Genomic DNA, 17,541 nt, shown 5'->3' with positions numbered 1-17,541 from the left:
AGCGCCACACAGCCGTTCCGAGCCTCCGTTCTCCACTTTCAGCTAGAAAGACAGAAGTTGCTGGCCGGCGGCTTTTGAGTGGGGCACCGCCGGAAGTGGTGAAAAGCGGCGTCGCCGGAGGCAGAGGGAAGAACATCTAAGTTCCGCTCACGGGTAGGGCGTTCTTCGAGGTAGGGCGTTGCGACGTGAGGCCTTTGCACTGTAGGGTGCAGCCCGCATCTCGGCTCTCACCAGCCCGGCGGGAAAAAGCCGGCCTCCGGAATGCGACCAAGTACAAGGTGGGTACGGGGCCGCGCCGTGTGACTCCCGCGTGCCTAGGCTCGCGATGGCCACTGGCGACCGTACAGGATGCTACAGCCAGGCAAGCACGAGGACTGCAGGGCCTCCCGCCCCCTCACCTCGGTGTCAGCCCACGTGTGGGCCTTTCTCTCTCGCCTTTGGTGAGAGCGACTGGTCTTGGTTCCCGTCACCGTGTGTAATGTGTGCACGATTGAGAAGGATGCAGAGGAATGAAAACTTACTGTAGAGGAAAGTAAATTACTGGGCCTTAACAGCTGTCAGAAAAGAAAGACAACGTCCTGTTTTTCCGGACTAATTTCTGAAATTCCTGAGGCCTTTTGGTGCCCAGGACGGTGCCGAGTGGATTTGCATCCAGTGGACCTCTAGTGGTACCGAGGAAAGCTGTCGGTTTTACATTTTAATGTACGGTCGTTGAAGTTCCCTTAATTACCCTCACGGTCTGGAACGTCATTGTTATTCGTCTCCCTAAGTCTTAGAGCTTGGATTTGAGGCAGTTTTTTTTTAAGGCTTCATCTTCTAATGGGACTTACTTCCTTTAAAACCCGAACTAATTCTAACTAGCATTCGTATATTTTCAAGTACAGTAAATTATGTAATCTCTCTTCCTGGCATACACTTCCCCCTGGTATTGCCTTCCTCACCTGATTCAGGTCACTGTTTTATTGAGACCGTCCATGAGCTCCTTTTTTATAGTTACTACTGCCCCAGTTCTCCTTTCCTGCTTAATTCTTCTCTGTAGCACCTATCGCCATAGGAGATGCTATGTATTTTATTTATTTATTTTGTTTATTGTTTGTATCCACTGATTAGGATAGGGACAGGATGAGGGAAGGGATTGTTGGATTGTTTTTTGTTTACTACTTTTAACCCCATTACTTAGAAGGCAGTGGTAGACACACAATAAATTCTTGTTGATAATTGAATTTACTTCTCATGTGGATCCTGTGATGTGATAGATGAAAAGACAGGCTCAGATTTGAAGTGAGTTGTCAGAGATCACAGAAGACTTGGGGCTCCAGCAAGTCCTCTGACTGTAAAGCCTAGTCTGGCGTTTTCCACCACAAGTAAAGGGCCCACTTGACATTTCTGGTATAATTAAAAGTTTATGGAGCGTTTTAAAAAGACTTTATTGATGTGTTATAATTATGACAGGCAGACAAATGCATATTGTAGATGAACATTCTTAGTGGATTCTTCAAAACCTGAATATACCTGTATAAGCAGCACCCAAATCAAATTACCTGCACCTGAGAAGCCCTCCTCGTACCTTTTTCTAGTAACTGTCATTCCCAAGGGTACACACTATCTTGACTTCTGACAGAATGGATTAGTTTTGCCTGTTTTAAACTTGACATAATTGGAATCATATAGTATGAACTTTTTTGTGTTGATTTCTTTTGCTTAACAGTGTGAGATTTACCCTGTTTCCTGTCAGTTTGTAGAAATTTTTAATAGGTTTGTTTAAATTGTGAACTCATGTTTTTTCATTTACAACTCTCAAAGCCATAATGCCCTTTTCCCTTCTGAATCAGAAATAGAAAATAAATGTTTTAGAGGTTAAGCAATAGTCACATTTTGATTTGTGTGAAATAGATGAGGCAAAGTTATCGCTATGTTGGTTATCATTTGTTCTTTCAGCTGTGATTGTGGGATAAAAATGGCCTAAACTGATCAATGTCAGCAAAAAGGTCTCTTAAAAAATGTCTTCCTGTGTAACTGGCAGTAGCCAAGTTGGGTATCATCACTACTTTGGTACATCTACAATTATATACTAGATACCCAGTCTTTACATTTTGGCAGTCAGAAGCATAAAAATGTATTCCTTTGATCTGTATGAAACTTTGACAGTATTTATTGGTATAGTTTAGAAGGATAAGCCAGGAGATGTGAGAGCTGCTTTATAAATTGCATGGTGTTAAAAAATGAAGCTTATTTGTATTAAAGAGGAAGAACAGGTACAGTAGTAGTAAGAGCCATGCAGAAAGTATTATGAATGAAATGTTTGTTACTGTGATATGCAGCATTGTTAAACCTAATATTTTTCTTGAGGATAGGGATCATGTGTTACTCATTTTCATGTTTCCAATAATCAACTCCTTGTGTTGCTCCAATGAATGTTAGATGAACAGGGAATTGGAAGGGGCTTTTTCAGTCCAGCTGACCTAAATTTAAGAGTATCTTTAACTACTGAGCATTTTTTTTTAGCAAGTAAAAGTTGATTTGCCAAGCTTTTTTCTTGAATGAAGTTAAAGGCTAGAACTAATTTTTTAAATTTAGATAAATAGCTTGTTTTAGAACTTGTGGCATAATTCTGTAGTGAAAATGAATGTTTAGGTAGATAGCTTGAGATGATCTATTCAATATAAAGAGAAAAAGAGCAAAGATGACATTAGGGATTGACATTAATAATGAACATATTGGCCTAATTCATATTTGATACTTTTTTAAGAAACAGGGAATATGACACAAATCTAAATTGAAGTTTCTAATTTAGGAAAAATTAACTAAGTACAGTAACAAATACCATATGCAAACACAGACTATTTTAACTTGATGCTTTAGAATCTCTTTTCCTACATTACTTTATCCTCAGCAACATCATCTTCATTTGTGCTTTTATGCTAATGTATATTGTGATTGTACTTTAGTGTCCCGTGATTCCTGTTGTTGTGTATTAAGCCTTACAGGCATGATAGTCCACTGATTTTTTTAAAAAAAATAGTCCATGGATTCTTTTGTTTATTGGTCGTGTAACTTGTTGATAATGTAGAATGGGTATTTACCTGTTTTTTCTCTTTACTTGCCGTTTTCATACCATCAGGTGTCACAGTTTTTAGTGAGTACTTATGTTACCAAACCAGGCTTGGGTCCACTTGCCTGAGCTCAATAAAGCCAGTCTACTGACACCAGGTTGTGGTGAAGGAAACTGCAGCACTTATTGCAGGGCACCAAGCAAGCAGTCTAGGTAGCTAGTGCTTAAAAGACCCAAACTCCCCAAAGGCTTTCAGGGAAAGGTTTTAAAGATAGGGAGAGGGACGGGGATTGTGGGGTGTGTGATCATCTCATGGACACTCTTTTGACTGGTTGGTGGTGAGATAGTCGGGAGTCAACATCATCAACCTTTTGGTTCCAATGGGTCTGGGGTCTACATGCTTGTGGGCAGCATATAGTTAACTTCTTCCACCTGGTGGGGGTTTCAGTATCTGCAAAATAACTCAAAGGACATGGCTCAGAATATTTTCTGTAGCCCTTTAGGGGGAACTAAAGGTCCTTGACTTTGTTTAATGGCTAAACTATTATTATTTTGTCTTGTTTGACTATTTTATTTCTGCACTTTCTCACTTCTCTTATTAAATTTATTCTTTGGAACTTGGGAGGCTAAAGTTTTTCTACAGACAAGAGGCAGACAGAGGACATGGGAGAGGAGTCTGTTCTGGAAAGGGCCCATAGGGCCCTGCTTGGTTACGCTCATGTGTTGTCCAAGGCCTAAGGAGGTCTGGGCCTTGTAGAATAACTCACTTGATAGTACCAGTAGGAAACCATTTTTGTTGAAAATCATTGAGCCATGGGGAAGAAGAAAATCAGTGGCGGGCCCTAAATGACTTTATAGGTCAAAAAAATGTTTGAGGAATTGTGCTAGGCTGCTGGTAGAAAATCCCACCTTTTGGGGAGCTCCCAGTAGTGGAGATAACGTGGAAATAACATATTTGTCATGAGTAAATATAAGTTCCAAGTGTTACGAAAACACAGACAAGGTAGTATTAAAACTTTGTAGGAGATTAGGAAAGGCTTCCAAGTTGGGGCTTGAATACTGACTAGAAATTTGTCAGGTGTGTGGCTTTGGGAATTTGAGGACTGCTTTCAGACAGTGGCACCATTACATGCAAAGGTGTTAGAGCGCAGTGTTTTAGAGGAATTTTGGCTAGAGCTCCTGGAATAGAGTAGGGGGTAGGAGAGTACAAGGCTGTGAAGGTAGTTAGGGACAGAATTTGTTGTATTAAGAACCTTTACAGGTTTTTAAGTAGGGAATTGACAAGATGAGGTTGTTTACTTGAAAGGTATGTGTCAAGAATGGATTCAAGCAGTGTTTCCCACTTAAGTGATCTGAGTACTACTTTTTTAAGACTGACAACTGAATTACCTGCGCTATTAATTACTTAATATTTTTCCTTAAATTCACATTTTTATGTGAATAATTTCATCATAAGCAACACTACAAGGTCACAGATTTTGTTGGCTATTGTTTCTAACATTTGTTTAGTTTTTGTTTTTTACTTATAACATAAAATAATCATGGGCAGTCACTTTAAGAAACAGTGCCGGAATAAGTTTTAAAAATTTTTGGTCTATAGGAACCCTTCACGCTCTTAAAAATGAGTCAGAATGAACAGTTTTGTTTGTATGGGTTGTAATTGATATTCAGATACTAGAAATGAAAACAGATCTTTAAAATGTTTTAATAATTCATTAAAAATAATAAACCATTAAATAATAATGTAATTAATATACTTTTATGAAAAATATCTATATTTTCAAAAACAAATGATTTTGTTTGAAGAGTGTTTTATATTGCTTTACAATTTTTTGAAGAGTTAAAGGATGTTGAAAGAATAAGGGACCATATTCTCATGTTTAGTTTGAGCTTTCATTTTCTGAATTATGCATTTTCTTTTTGATAGCTACAAATATTATTCCTACTTTTTAAAAGTAATACATTTTTACCTAATATATTACATTTGCCTAACTTACATATGTCTTACATGTAATACATAAGTTTAGTTTTTTAATTTTGTATATTTCTTTTTCAGAGAATAACAGTTTAGAGGTCCAAAATGTCCAATCTGAGGATATTTGCAGTGAATCATAAGAAAATATCCAGCTTGCAGATTAACGTAAGTTTTTCTTGTAAAATTAAATGTACTTCAACAACTTCAGTTACTTGACTTCCCCAAAGGTTTAGTGTATCTCATATACTAGTATATCAACAGTTTCTTAACAGGGGGTATGGGGGAACCTGTAATCAACAAGAAGTATGCCTTATCATTAGTCTATAAATTCATTTTGCTACTTTAAAATCACCTGTGCAGCATTTTGAGACTATCTGTATTCCATTTTTGAGGTCATTAGCAGCCCAAGGAGTTGCACAGTTTTTCTTCAGTGTTTTCATTTCTGATGCTTTCAGACTGTACACCCTGTGACAGGTGATGCTGTCTTACCCTGGCCATTATGAAGTAGAAATTTAAATAGTTTGAGTCTTTTCTCTACTCTTAATATATTTGCTTAGAATAATAGTGTTTTATTGCCAGAAACTTGGTAACTAATGTAGAAATAATACAGAAGGCACAGGTATGCATTCTGTGACATCATGAAAGGCAGATCGTGGCAGCCCAAAATCACTACATACACTAACTACAATTCCAAATATATTGACAGCCATTAAATGTGTATTTAGTGGTCCAGGGATAAATCAATGGAGAACATTCAACCTCTATGTGGGAATATTAGGAGAAGATACCTGGGGAGCTTTTAAAAATGCTATAGTTACTCCAACTTCCCTTCCTTTTTTCTTTTTTTTTTTTTTTTTTTTTTGTATGCGGGCCTTTCCCATTGTGGAGCACAGGCTCCGCGGCCATGGCTCACGGGCCCAGCCGCTCCGCAGCATGTGGGATCTTCCCGGACCGGGGCACGAACCCGTATCCGCTGCATCGGCAGGCGGACTCTCAACCACTGCGCCACCAGGGAAGCCCCTTCTCTTCCTTTTTAAAAGCTCTCCAGGTGATTCTAATATGTAGCCGCTGTTATAAATCTAGGTGAAAACACCTAATGGTTTCAGAGTTCATGACTCCCACCAGCTCTTAATAGTCTTAAAGGAGAACCAAGGGGTATCCAGGGTAAGCAACCTTATTTAACCTTTCTGGCTCTCTGGAAACTTTAGGGTCGTTCTCAGACTGCAGCTATCAGAATCACCTGGAGGGCTTGTTAAAACACATTGTTGGACGCCATCCCTAGAGTTTCTGATTCTCTTCTCTGGAGTGGGTCCTGAGAATTTGTCTTTCAAATAAGATCCCTGTGATGCTAATGCTGCATGTCTAGGAGAGCCGTCATCTAAGGTCAGCTCAAAAGAGCAAGCAGTATTAATTTTATCCTTATTTTTTATAGTAGTGTAATTTTGTGTTGTCACTTTTTAAAAGAATTGGAGTTAATAAATTGAGACTACTATATGGAGATTCAAAGCATAATTATGATGTTAAAACTACAGTAGTAAGTTATGCTAAACTAAAATTAACGTTGTTTCTTTTTCTCCTCACTAGAATATGTGTTCCTCTAAAATAAGAGCAAGTCTAAAAAGATTAAGGCTACATGTGCTTCTTGGAAGAAATTACAGTTCCCTACCAGGTACAAATGTTAGATTCTTCTCATTTTACTTAAACTGCTTGCTTGCTTTCTCCCTTTTCTCTCTCTGTCTCTCTCTCTCTCTTTCTCTCTGTCTCTCATTTGCAAGCTTCTCCCTTATTAGGGGTCTCCAACCATTTTGAAAACAGTGGCTCCCTTTTACTTCTTGGTTATTTCCTTGAGATTATTAGGAGTTGGAGAATTCCGATAGATGCTAGGAGGTAGTACCAGTAGACTTATGTTCCTCATCTGCTGTCCATCCTCATGAGCTGAGCAAAGGGAAGGGTCGGCTCAGAGGTTTAGCAGGTGAGTCTACTTGTAGAGTGCTCTTGCTGTAAAATGTTGATTTTCCTAGTTCATTTCTGGTTTTTATACAAAAGTATTTTCTGTTAATAGAGGTTTAACAGGATAATTTATTTTGAGGGTTCTTAAGAGTAGTTTGGTTTAATATTTATCTGGGATAGATTAGGTAATATGGCTATTAAAATCCTGAAGGCTGAGGAACTGGCTACAGTTACCCCTTGAACAACACAGATTTGAACTTCGATATAAGTTCAACCATGTAAGAGTCCACTTATGTGCAGAATTTTTTCACTAAATGGGTACTGCAGTACTACATGATCCATGATTGGTTGAATCTGCCCATGCGGAACTGAGGATACAGAGGAACGATGTATGCACAGGGCAGGCTGTGAAGTTATACTCGGATTTTTGACTGCACAGGGGTTGGCACTTCTAATCTTCAGGTTGTTCAAAGGTCAATTTTACTGTAATTCTGAATGTGCTTCTTGTGTTTGAAGTAAGCAAGCATGTGGGAGACTTAAAGAAACTACAGTTGACCCTTGAACAATGGGGGGGTTACAGGTGCTGACCCCTCAAACAGTTGAAAATCACATATAACTTTGCAGTCAGCTCACTGCATCTGCAGTTCCATGTGCACAGATTCAACCAGCTGCAAATCGTGTACTGTAGCATGCATGTATTGAAAAAGATCCTTGGATAAGTGGGCCCACACATTTCAAACCTGTGTTGTTCAAGGGTTACCTGTAGCTTCATTCTGTAGCTGTTCTCATTACCATCTTTGTCATTGAGAATAATGGAGTAAAAATACCAGTTGGCTGTGTGACTTGTAAAGGCATGTGAATTTAATATTCTGCATTATTGGTGTATATCTGGGTTTCTATATTTTTCCCGTACAAATTTATCTATAGCAGTACAGATTATCTTTCAGTCTTCAAACTGCCATCAGGTTTTCAAAATGTAATAGAAGTCATCGTAATTTATTATAGAAATTTGGGAAAACTGGTTTAAATAGCAGGAAGGTATAAATTAAATTTATAAATGTAACTGCATTGTTTCTTTAGTATTAATAGAATAAATGGTAAGAATGGAGTAAGTCATTATGGACTTTTTTTTTTTTCCAGAAATACTGTTAGTTTTTACAAGTTGGCCTTCTACAAGTATTAGATTATTTTAGCTTCTATTCAGTGATACCTCCCAGGCTGTCTTTATAGGTATCATGTCCTTGGAATTGCTGAGGGAAGGTAGGTTTCAAGTTGTACAGAAACTCATTATCAGCTGATATGAGTATCACTCTTTGCTCTTCAAGCCTTGACAATGTAGGTTTACAGGACTGTGCTTTTTTTTTTTTTTTTTTTTTTGGTTCATGATCTACTAGTGCCTGAAGATTATTGTTATGAACATTAATTCTACTTTTGAAATTCTATTTATTATAGAATTCCATTATAGAATTGTAGCAGGTGGCAGAGATTGGGATAAATCTATATTTTTCTAAGGATATAGTCTAGAAATTGATGTTTAAAAACTTTATCTTGATTTATTGTCATCCACAGGTTTTTTTAGAGATTGCAAGAAAATAAATTTTAGGTAAATTAGTGTTATATTTAGCTTGAATTTTACTTTAATTGGATTTACTTTAATAGTAATTTTACTATTTGCTTAAAATTCTTTTAATTTCTTTCATTTATAAATTAAAGGAAATTTTCTTTAAATTTAACAGTTCAATTTTAACACTCTTTCCATTAGGTTTAATAGGAAATGATATCAAGTCCCTTCATTCCATCATCAATCCTCCTATTGCTAAGTAAGTACTGTCATTGATATTGTCTTTTTCCATAGGCTGCCATGAAAAGTTACAGGATTTTCACACAGGCTTAATTCAGCATTTAGTGAATGCTCTAATTTCTGTAACTTCCTGCCCTAGCTAATTAACTATAAATAGATATTGGTATGTATCTTAAAAGCTATTTTTTGTCTCAATTCAATGCTAAAAATTTTTAATGTAGCAACAGCACACTTTTCATAGAAGTAAATATAAGACAGTCACAAAATTGTAGTTAGCTCTTTTGTTACTTAGCTGTTTTGTCAGAGTAATGTGATAGTGATGTTTTCCATTTTTCTAGTTTTTACACCATTATATAAATTGTTGAAATACCAACCAGCTTTGAAATTTGTGCAGCATAGATATTTTGGTTTTACAGTTTTAGTAATGTCCACCTTATAATACACATCTTTTTTTAATTTTTCCCCTTTTAAACAGAATCCGTAATATTGGAATTATGGCTCATATTGATGCAGGAAAAACTACCACCACAGAAAGAATATTGTATTATTCTGGATACACAAGATCACTGGGAGGTTAGAATGGATTCCTCCTCTCACCCTTCTCCCCCCATTAGAAAAAATATCAATGGAATATTTTTTTTTTTTTTTTTTTTTTTTTTTTTGCAGTTCGCGGGCCTGTCACTGCTGTGGCCTCTCCCGTTGCAGAGCACAGACTCCGGACGCGCAGGCTCAGCGGCCATGGCTCACGGGCCCAGCCGCTCCGCGGCATGTGGGATCTTCCCGGACCGGGGCACGAACCCGTGTCCCCTGCATCGGCAGGCGGACCCTCAACCACTGCACCACCAGGGAAGCCCGGAAAATATTTTGATTAACAAGTCAACCTAGAGACCTTGAGTATGGCATGGAGGCACTGATGTCTAAACCACAGCATAAAGTTAAGGTAGTTACAGTACTCACCAAAGGGTCTTTTTAGGTTCAATTAAACAATCAGACTCACAAGACTGTCTTGGGCTATAGTTGGCACTGGTCTACTCAGAAAGCTGTGAGACAGGAAACATAGCTTACCAGCAGACCAGCAATAGATGTTTCTTTCTATAGAAGTTCTTATAGCAGTCCACATAGCTATGTGGGAACTGTCTTCTTTGGCCACCCCAAAACGATAGCTTAGTTGCAAGGTAACAAGATTCATAGGAGCCACCCTAGCTTAGAAGACTCATGCCCCGTAGGAACGAGCATCTCTTGTTACAGCTCCATAGGTTATCTTCCTGGTTTCCCACAAGGGGCATGCCATACCCCACTCAGGGAAGCCTAAAGCTATGTATCTTCAGCATGTATTTATAATTCATTATTAATTCTTCCCAGGTCAGATGTAGTTTACCAGTCAGAAATTATTTTTTCCATAAGTGTGTTGCCTAGCAATGCAGTTGGCATACTTGTTTTCTGGGCTCTAGGAGAAGAGAGCCAGAAAGTTAACCAGAGGTCAAATTCCCATGCAGAACAGAAAAGATTTCGTTAATCCTTAACCCCCAGTACTAGTATAATTTACCTAAGTTTTGAATTTACTTTTTTATTATAGTATGTCAAAAAGGTGGTTCTCTTTTTTTTCTTTAATTTTATTTATTATTTATTTGGTTGTGCTGGGTCTTAGTTGCGGTAGGCGGGCTCCTTAGTTGCAGCTCACCGGCTCCTTAGTTGCGGCAGGTGGGCTCCTTAGTTGTTGCATGTGAACTCTTAGTTGCAGCATGCATGTGGGATCTAGTTCCCTGACCAGGGTTTGAACCCGGGCCCCCTGCATTGGGAGCATGGAGTCTTAACCACTGCACCACCAGGGAAGTCCCAAAACTGTGGTTCTTGACCAGGCATGCACATTTAATGCCCATGTATCTTTTAAAGATTTTGTTTTGTTTTGTTTTTAAATAACAATGCCCTAGCTCCACTCTGAAAATTAAGATTCAGCATATCTGTGTATGGTCTGGATGACTGTATTTTTGCATCACGTATTTTGAAACTTGTATTTGACTCACACACACTTATGATTGTTATATTTCTCTGATGAATCAACCCTTTTATCATTATGAAGTGCCTTTCTTTATCTCTGGTGAAACAGTTTGTTTTGAAATGTGACATGCAGGTCATCAGGTCCATAATACCAGAAGTAGAAATTAATGTCTTTTTCAAAAGCTCTGCAGTGATTTTGAAATGCACTCTATTGAGACCCATTTCTCTAGACCCTTGGAATTGGCTGAGACTTAATATTTATAGAGGAGAAAACCACTCACGATTAGAATCTTCATGATGATAGGTTCCTAAATGTATAAGCACATGAATTTCTCATAGAATTTATTGCTGTGTAAATGGGGAAATAACAGCAAAACACTGAACATTGTTAGGCTTCCTCTTTTGTATCACAAATCTGATTAGAATCCTTCCCTCATACCCCCTGAGTGTATCCTTGAGTCGAGGGTCCAGATGAGGTGGGTGCAGGCAATTTTCAAGTAAACAGTTTTTTTTTTAATTGTGGTAAAAAAACACATAACATAAAATTTACCATCTTAACCATTTCTAAGTGTACAGTTCAATAGTGTTGAGTATATTCACATTGCAACTATTCTGTAGAACCTTTTCATCTTGCAAAGCCCAAACTATATGCCCATCAAACAACAACTCCCCATTGCCCCCTCTGCCCAGCCCCTGGAAGCCAACCTAATACTTTCTTTTTCTATGAATCTGACTTCTCTAGGAATATATATGTATATATATATATATATATATATATACATATATATATATATATATATATATATATTAGATACATATATATACACACATGTATACACACACATACACACAAACTAGATGTGTTTTGAGGTTCTTTTCTGGTTCAGGCCAGAGGCCTAGAAACTATCCAATTTGTGGCAGAATTTGTTGATCCAAGGTTGATTTTATTAGTCATGTGTAATCATAAAGAAATAATAGGAGGACTTCCCTGGTGGCACAGTGGTTGGGAATCTGCCTGCCAATGCAGGGAACACAGGTTTGAGCCCTGGTCCGGTAAGATTCCCACATGCCGTGGGGAACTAAGCCTGTATGCTGCAACAACTGAGCCTGTGCTCTAGAGCCCGCAAGCCACAACTACTGAGCCCGCGTGACCAGAGCCCGTTCTCCGCAACAGAGAGAAGCCACTGCAATGAGAAGCCCATGCACCACAACGAAGAGTAGCCCCTGCTCACTACAACTAGAGAAAGCCCACGCAGAGCTACGAAGACCCAACACAGCCAATAAATAAATAAATAATTTATATTTAAAAATAATAATAGGAAATAAAGATCTTTATCTTTGTGCAACTTTTTATTTTTTGACTGTCTTAGAAACTTACTCCCTTATTTAGAACCTCTGGTTAGTTATTTGGTCTTTGTCTTCTTAATGATGCTTGTTTTCTCGGTTAGTTATATTGTGAATAACTGGCAATACTGCTACAATTCTTTAACATTGATATTTGGAGTTGCTAACAGATACATTTTTCTTGCTATTTTCCCCTCTGTTGGTGCATTTGTGTGTGTATGTATATTTATACACACGTGTACACACACAAAAATGATATGGAGTAACTAGCATTTTAGAGGTTTAATGCTGACATAAGCAGTGGTAGTATAAGGCCATGATAACTTGAATTTTGATTGGTAAAGATCAGCTCTTTGTCATTTCTTTTACTGAATAAGAGTAAGAATAAAAGGCATAATTCAAGAATTTTACTGCAGAGTAATTTGAGTGACCTTTTTGGTAGTCAGGATAAATTTTATCCATGACTTTATACTATAGAAGACTTTATATTTGTATAAATAAATCCTAAAAGGAAAATTTAGTAATGAGAAAGGTGTGTAAAAGATGATTTAACTTTGGAGGAATTTTTTCTCTACCATATTCCATGTAGCTACCATTTACTGAGCTAGTACTTTATATATATAGTCTCATTTCATTCTTATAACAACCCAGCAAGGTTGGCTTTATTAGCCATATTTTAAAAACTAGGTTAAGTAACTTGCTCAAGATTGTAGAGAAGTGATAAAGTTGGGATTTAAATTTGGTCTGTCTGTGCACTTATGGCATTACTCTGCCTCCTGTCAAAGGATCAGGTGTGAGGAACGTCAGATAAGGACGGGATAATGAAAGTTAAACTAGGAAAAAAAATGAAAGAAGTATATGGTTCAGTAAAATTAAAATGTTAAAAGAGTTTAATCTTAGTTATTACAGAAAAATTATTTTTATGGAAAAATTACTCATCTGCTGAAAAATCTTTTTCTAGAATGACGATTTATTTACAGAATGATGATTTATTTAGAGAATGATTAAGGGCTCTAAATATTAAACCAAATATTTTATGAACAGTTTTTCTTAAAGCAAATTAAATTATGTCAGGTAGATATCAAAGACCTATAAAATATACTTTTAAGCCTAACTATGTCATTTTTTTTTCTGGTTAGATGTTGATGATGGAGACACGGTGACAGATTTCATGGCTCAAGAGCGAGAACGAGGCATAACTATTCAATCAGCTGCTGTTACATTTGATTGGAAGGGGTATAGAATCAATCTAATTGATACACCAGGTATAGTGCTGTTTCAGCAATGCAGAGGTGCTGCATTATTTTGAGGCTTTTCTGTTTGTGTATGTGTGGTTTTTTTTTAATTGTGGTAAAAAATATATATATCATAAAATAGTCTTAACCATTTTTAAGTGTACAGTTCAGTAGTTTTAAGTATGTTCACATTATTGTGAAATAGATCTCCAGAACTTTTTCATTTTGTTGAACTGAAACTCTATACCCATAAAACGACTTTTCTTCTTTGTCCTCTCCCCTGAATCCTGGTAACCACCAATCTACTTTGTAGATCTATGAGACTGACTACTTTAGATACCTCTTACAAGTAGAATCGTACTCTGTTTGTCCTTTTGTAACTGGCTTATTTCACTTAGCAAAATTTTTCAGGGTTCATCCATGTTGTAGCCTGTGACAGGATTTCCTTCCTTTTTAAGGCTGCATAGTATTCCATTGCCCATAAGTAACACATTTTGTATATATATACAAAAATTTATATATACACACACACACACACCATTTATCCATTGATGGATATTTGGGTTGCTTCTGCCTCTTGGCTATTGTGAATAGTGCTGTTCTGAACATGGGGGCATAAATATCTCTTTGAGATTATCCTTTCAATTATTCTGGGTATGTACCCAAACTGGGATTGCTGGATCACGTGGTGGTGGTGGTGGTGGTGATGGTTTAAAGATTTTAGGTGTTATATTTCTCATCTTTTTCTTAGGTCATGTGGACTTTACCTTGGAAGTTGAGCGCTGCCTAAGAGTGTTAGATGGTGCAGTGGCTGTGTTTGATGCCTCTGCTGGTGTAGAGGTAAAAAATATTGTCAAAGTAAAGTGAAGATAGAACAGCATTTTTTTAAAAAGTAGAATGCATCAGATTGATTTAACTATAACCCTTTATTTGGTAAGCTCATATAAATCCAATTATGATTAAAGGAATTTGGAATTTAATATTGAGATGTGATCTATATATGATCTCATATACTTCATAGTAAAAGGGAAAGTAAAGTTTGCTTTTCTGTAGGAAATATGAAAGTTTTGAGAACTGTGAAGAGGCTCAGATTCTTACTTTAAAGCTAACAAGTTAGTCTGCCATAGTTTTATGGATTCTGGCAGAAGACACAAGATTTCTGAGTCAGGGATGAAGGACTTTATTAATCACCAAAATAGAAATATCCAAAGTATCAGCATTTCCTTGTGTTGGTTCCTCAAGCCCTAATTCCCATAGGGTGACAAAGGGAAGTCAGGTGACAGCTGCAGTGGAACCCTGTGCTTAGAAAATGCAAGTATTTTATAATGGGCAGTAAACGTGCCTGCTCTTTGCTCTGAAGGGATATATTATCTTCCAGGGTTGTAAGCCAACCTACCTTTTGCTCTGAAGGGAGATACAATATCTTTCTAAACTGTTTGCTTTACAAACATTTTTGAAAAGATAGTCCACAATAAAGGCAGTCAGTGCCTCTCCTGACAAAACATGCAGAAATGTGAGTGACCCATGAAGGATTTTCTCCCAAAACTTAATATAAAACTCCTTGAATAAATCCTGAAAGTGGGTTTATAATAAAATTTTTGCTACTGGGGTCAGTTATGCTCTCTTTAGCTGGTACTCCATTTGTTTTATAATCTCAAGATTGGCTTTATCTTGAATATAGAACCCACATTAGTTCTTCTAATCTTAAAATTACTAAAAGTGATACCTCAATTAAGGGATCAAAATCAATGTACCCCAAAATGGGACAAATTGACACCATGGGCCTCCTGATATGATGCACTAAGAAGGATACAACATTACCTATGTTGTATTCCTGGCAAAAATGTTTGGCCCAAATCATGAGAAAAAAAACAAATCTAAATTGAAAGACATTCTGTAAAACAGCTGGCCAAGACTTTTCAGAAATCAAAAAAAATGTTTTAACATAAGGAAAATGAACAATTCGGATTGGGGGGAAGCTGTGGAATTGTTCTAGATTAAAGGATTCTAAAGAGACAAGAAAACTAAATGTAATATATCCTCTTTGGCTGAATCCTAGATCAAAAAGAAAAAGTTACAAAGGACATCACTGGGAAAATCAGAAATTTGAATATGTAATATATATATTAAAGTATTGTGTCAACTTAAATTTTCCTGAATGTGGTCTTTGTAATTGATTATGTAGGAAAAAGTCCTTATTCTTAGGAAATGCATGCTGAAGTATTTAGGATTAAAGTCTCATGGTGTCTGCAACTTGCTCTCATGGTTCAGCTCCCATCCACCCACACATACACACATGGTGTTAGTTTGGGTACTTTGATCAGTAGATGCCAAGATCGGATTAGATGTATAGGAGATTTATTGGGGGGAAATGCCTGCGAAGAATAAGGGAGAGAAGAGGGAAGTGGGAGAGGGCATTCAGACCACAGGGCAGGCTGACACCTGTGAAGGAGAGGGGAAAGGATGGGGGATGGGGCAGGAAGAGTCTCAGGCTATAGTACAGTTCCAGAACGGTTTGGCTACGCTCATGGGGAGTCCTCACACTAATGTTACCTGTTAGAGGAGCCCATGTCTTGTGGGAATAGGCCTCCATTAGTCCTTCTGCTGAGCTCAGTCATTAGCTGGAAACAGCCCCCAAGAAGGTGTGCCTTGAGAATACACAGTGGTAGATCTAGAAGGGTAACAGTTGGAGCCATCAGTTAGTCATGCTCTTTATAGTAGTTCCAAGTGGCACATTTTCGCAGCCACCAGACACATAATGTTTTATATAGAGAGAAAAAAGGCAAGTGTAACATGTTAATATTTGGTGAATCTAGGTGAAGAGTACGTGGATACTTATTGTACTAGTTTGAGGGGAAATAATACAGTTATTGAAAGCCCCACCTGAGGACCCCTGACAGACAGTGATATTTGCTTGATATGAAGCCTGACACTGATGTCTGAGGTTGATTATACACGTATTATTTCTATTTCTTTGAGTCATTTCATTTCCTAATGGTTGCATCCTTCCTGTCATTATAACTTCTTTACATAAATTTGACAATCATTCAGATTGCCTTATTTACAAGATTGAAATATGCTGTAATAGGAAGTTTCTGAATTTGTGATACAGGAGGCTATTTGCTAAAACAGTAGATGGACTTTTAGCTGGCAGGTGGGGTGATGGGAATTTTTGTTTTATTTTTTAATACGTTTAGTTCTTGGGAAATTTATAGTATATATCCCCCCACCCCCACATAAAAATTAGTTTGGAGTGGATCATAGTGTTGAGCTAAATCCGTATACCTTCTAGAGGGAAAATAAAGTATTATCTTAACAACTTTGGTGTGGGTGGAGGGGGTGGTAGGTAACAATTTCTTGGAGAAGACACAAGAAGCATAAAACAAAAACAAGTTGATTAATTGGACCTCTTCAAAATTATGTGCTTGAAACTTAAAAAAGGCAAGCCTTAGACTTTGAGAAAATTTATAATGTTAGATAAAATATTATATGAATGTTAAACTTCCAGAGTGCAATAACAGTTGATTATGTAGAGAATATTATTGTCTTAGGGAGTATGTGCTGAAATTTTCACAGTACATGTATATGACCAAAGACTTGTATCCAGAATATATGAAGAACTGCATATCAATAATAAAAACTTAGGGGCTTCCCTGGTGGCGCAGTGGTTGCGCGTCCGCCTGCCTATGCAGGGGAACCGGGTTCGCGCCCCGGTCTGGGAGGATCCCACATGCCGCGGAGCGGCTGGGCCCGTGAGCCATGGCCGCTGGGCCTGTGCGTCCGGAGCCTGTGCTCCGCAACGGGAGAGGCCACTGGGAAATTTATAGTATATATCCCCCCACCCCCACATAAAAATTAGTTTGGAGTGGATCATAGTGTTGAGCTAAATCCGTATACCTTCTAGAGGGAAAATAAAGTATTATCTTAACAACTTTGGTGTGGGTGGAGGGGGTGGTAGGTAACAATTTCTTGGAGAAGACACAAGAAGCATAAAACAAAAACAAGTTGATTAATTGGACCTCTTCAAAATTATGTGCTTGAAACTTAAAAAAGGCAAGCCTTAGACTTTGAGAAAATTTATAATGTTAGATAAAATATTATATGAATGTTAAACTTCCAGAGTGCAATAACAGTTGATTATGTAGAGAATATTATTGTCTTAGGGAGTATGTGCTGAAATTTTCAC

The 17,541-nt window shown here is 37.5% G+C and overlaps 1 protein-coding gene across 7 annotated transcripts in view; it reads left to right on the top strand.

Annotated features, from left to right (window-relative positions):
• Positions 1-126: 126 nt before the first annotated feature.
• Positions 127-17,541, top strand: part of GFM2 (GTP dependent ribosome recycling factor mitochondrial 2) — a 45,201-nt gene continuing 27,786 nt past the window's right edge. Inside the window, exons 1-7 of one of the 7 annotated variants that reach the window (XM_007108638.4) lie at positions 127-278; positions 5,109-5,192; positions 6,612-6,696; positions 8,740-8,797; positions 9,254-9,351; positions 13,260-13,385; positions 14,107-14,195. In XM_007108638.4, the coding sequence (XP_007108700.1) occupies positions 5,133-5,192; positions 6,612-6,696; positions 8,740-8,797; positions 9,254-9,351; positions 13,260-13,385; positions 14,107-14,195 (516 nt within the window). In that variant the 5' untranslated portion in view covers positions 127-278; positions 5,109-5,132. Of the gene's footprint in view, positions 279-5,108; positions 5,193-6,611; positions 6,697-6,884; positions 7,000-8,117; positions 8,238-8,739; positions 8,798-9,253; positions 9,352-9,444; positions 9,719-13,259; positions 13,386-14,106; positions 14,196-17,541 lie in introns of those variants that run through there. The other 6 variants (XM_028492976.2, XM_028492977.2, XM_007108641.4 and 3 more) reach the window with 6 other exon arrangements.

Source organism: Physeter macrocephalus, chromosome 8, assembly GCF_002837175.3.
Source record: "Physeter macrocephalus isolate SW-GA chromosome 8, ASM283717v5, whole genome shotgun sequence".
In the NCBI taxonomy this organism is placed as follows: Eukaryota; Metazoa; Chordata; class Mammalia; order Artiodactyla; family Physeteridae; genus Physeter; species Physeter macrocephalus.
The sequence above is the reverse complement of the archived record's forward strand: the minus strand, read 5'-3'. Positions and strand labels throughout refer to the sequence as shown.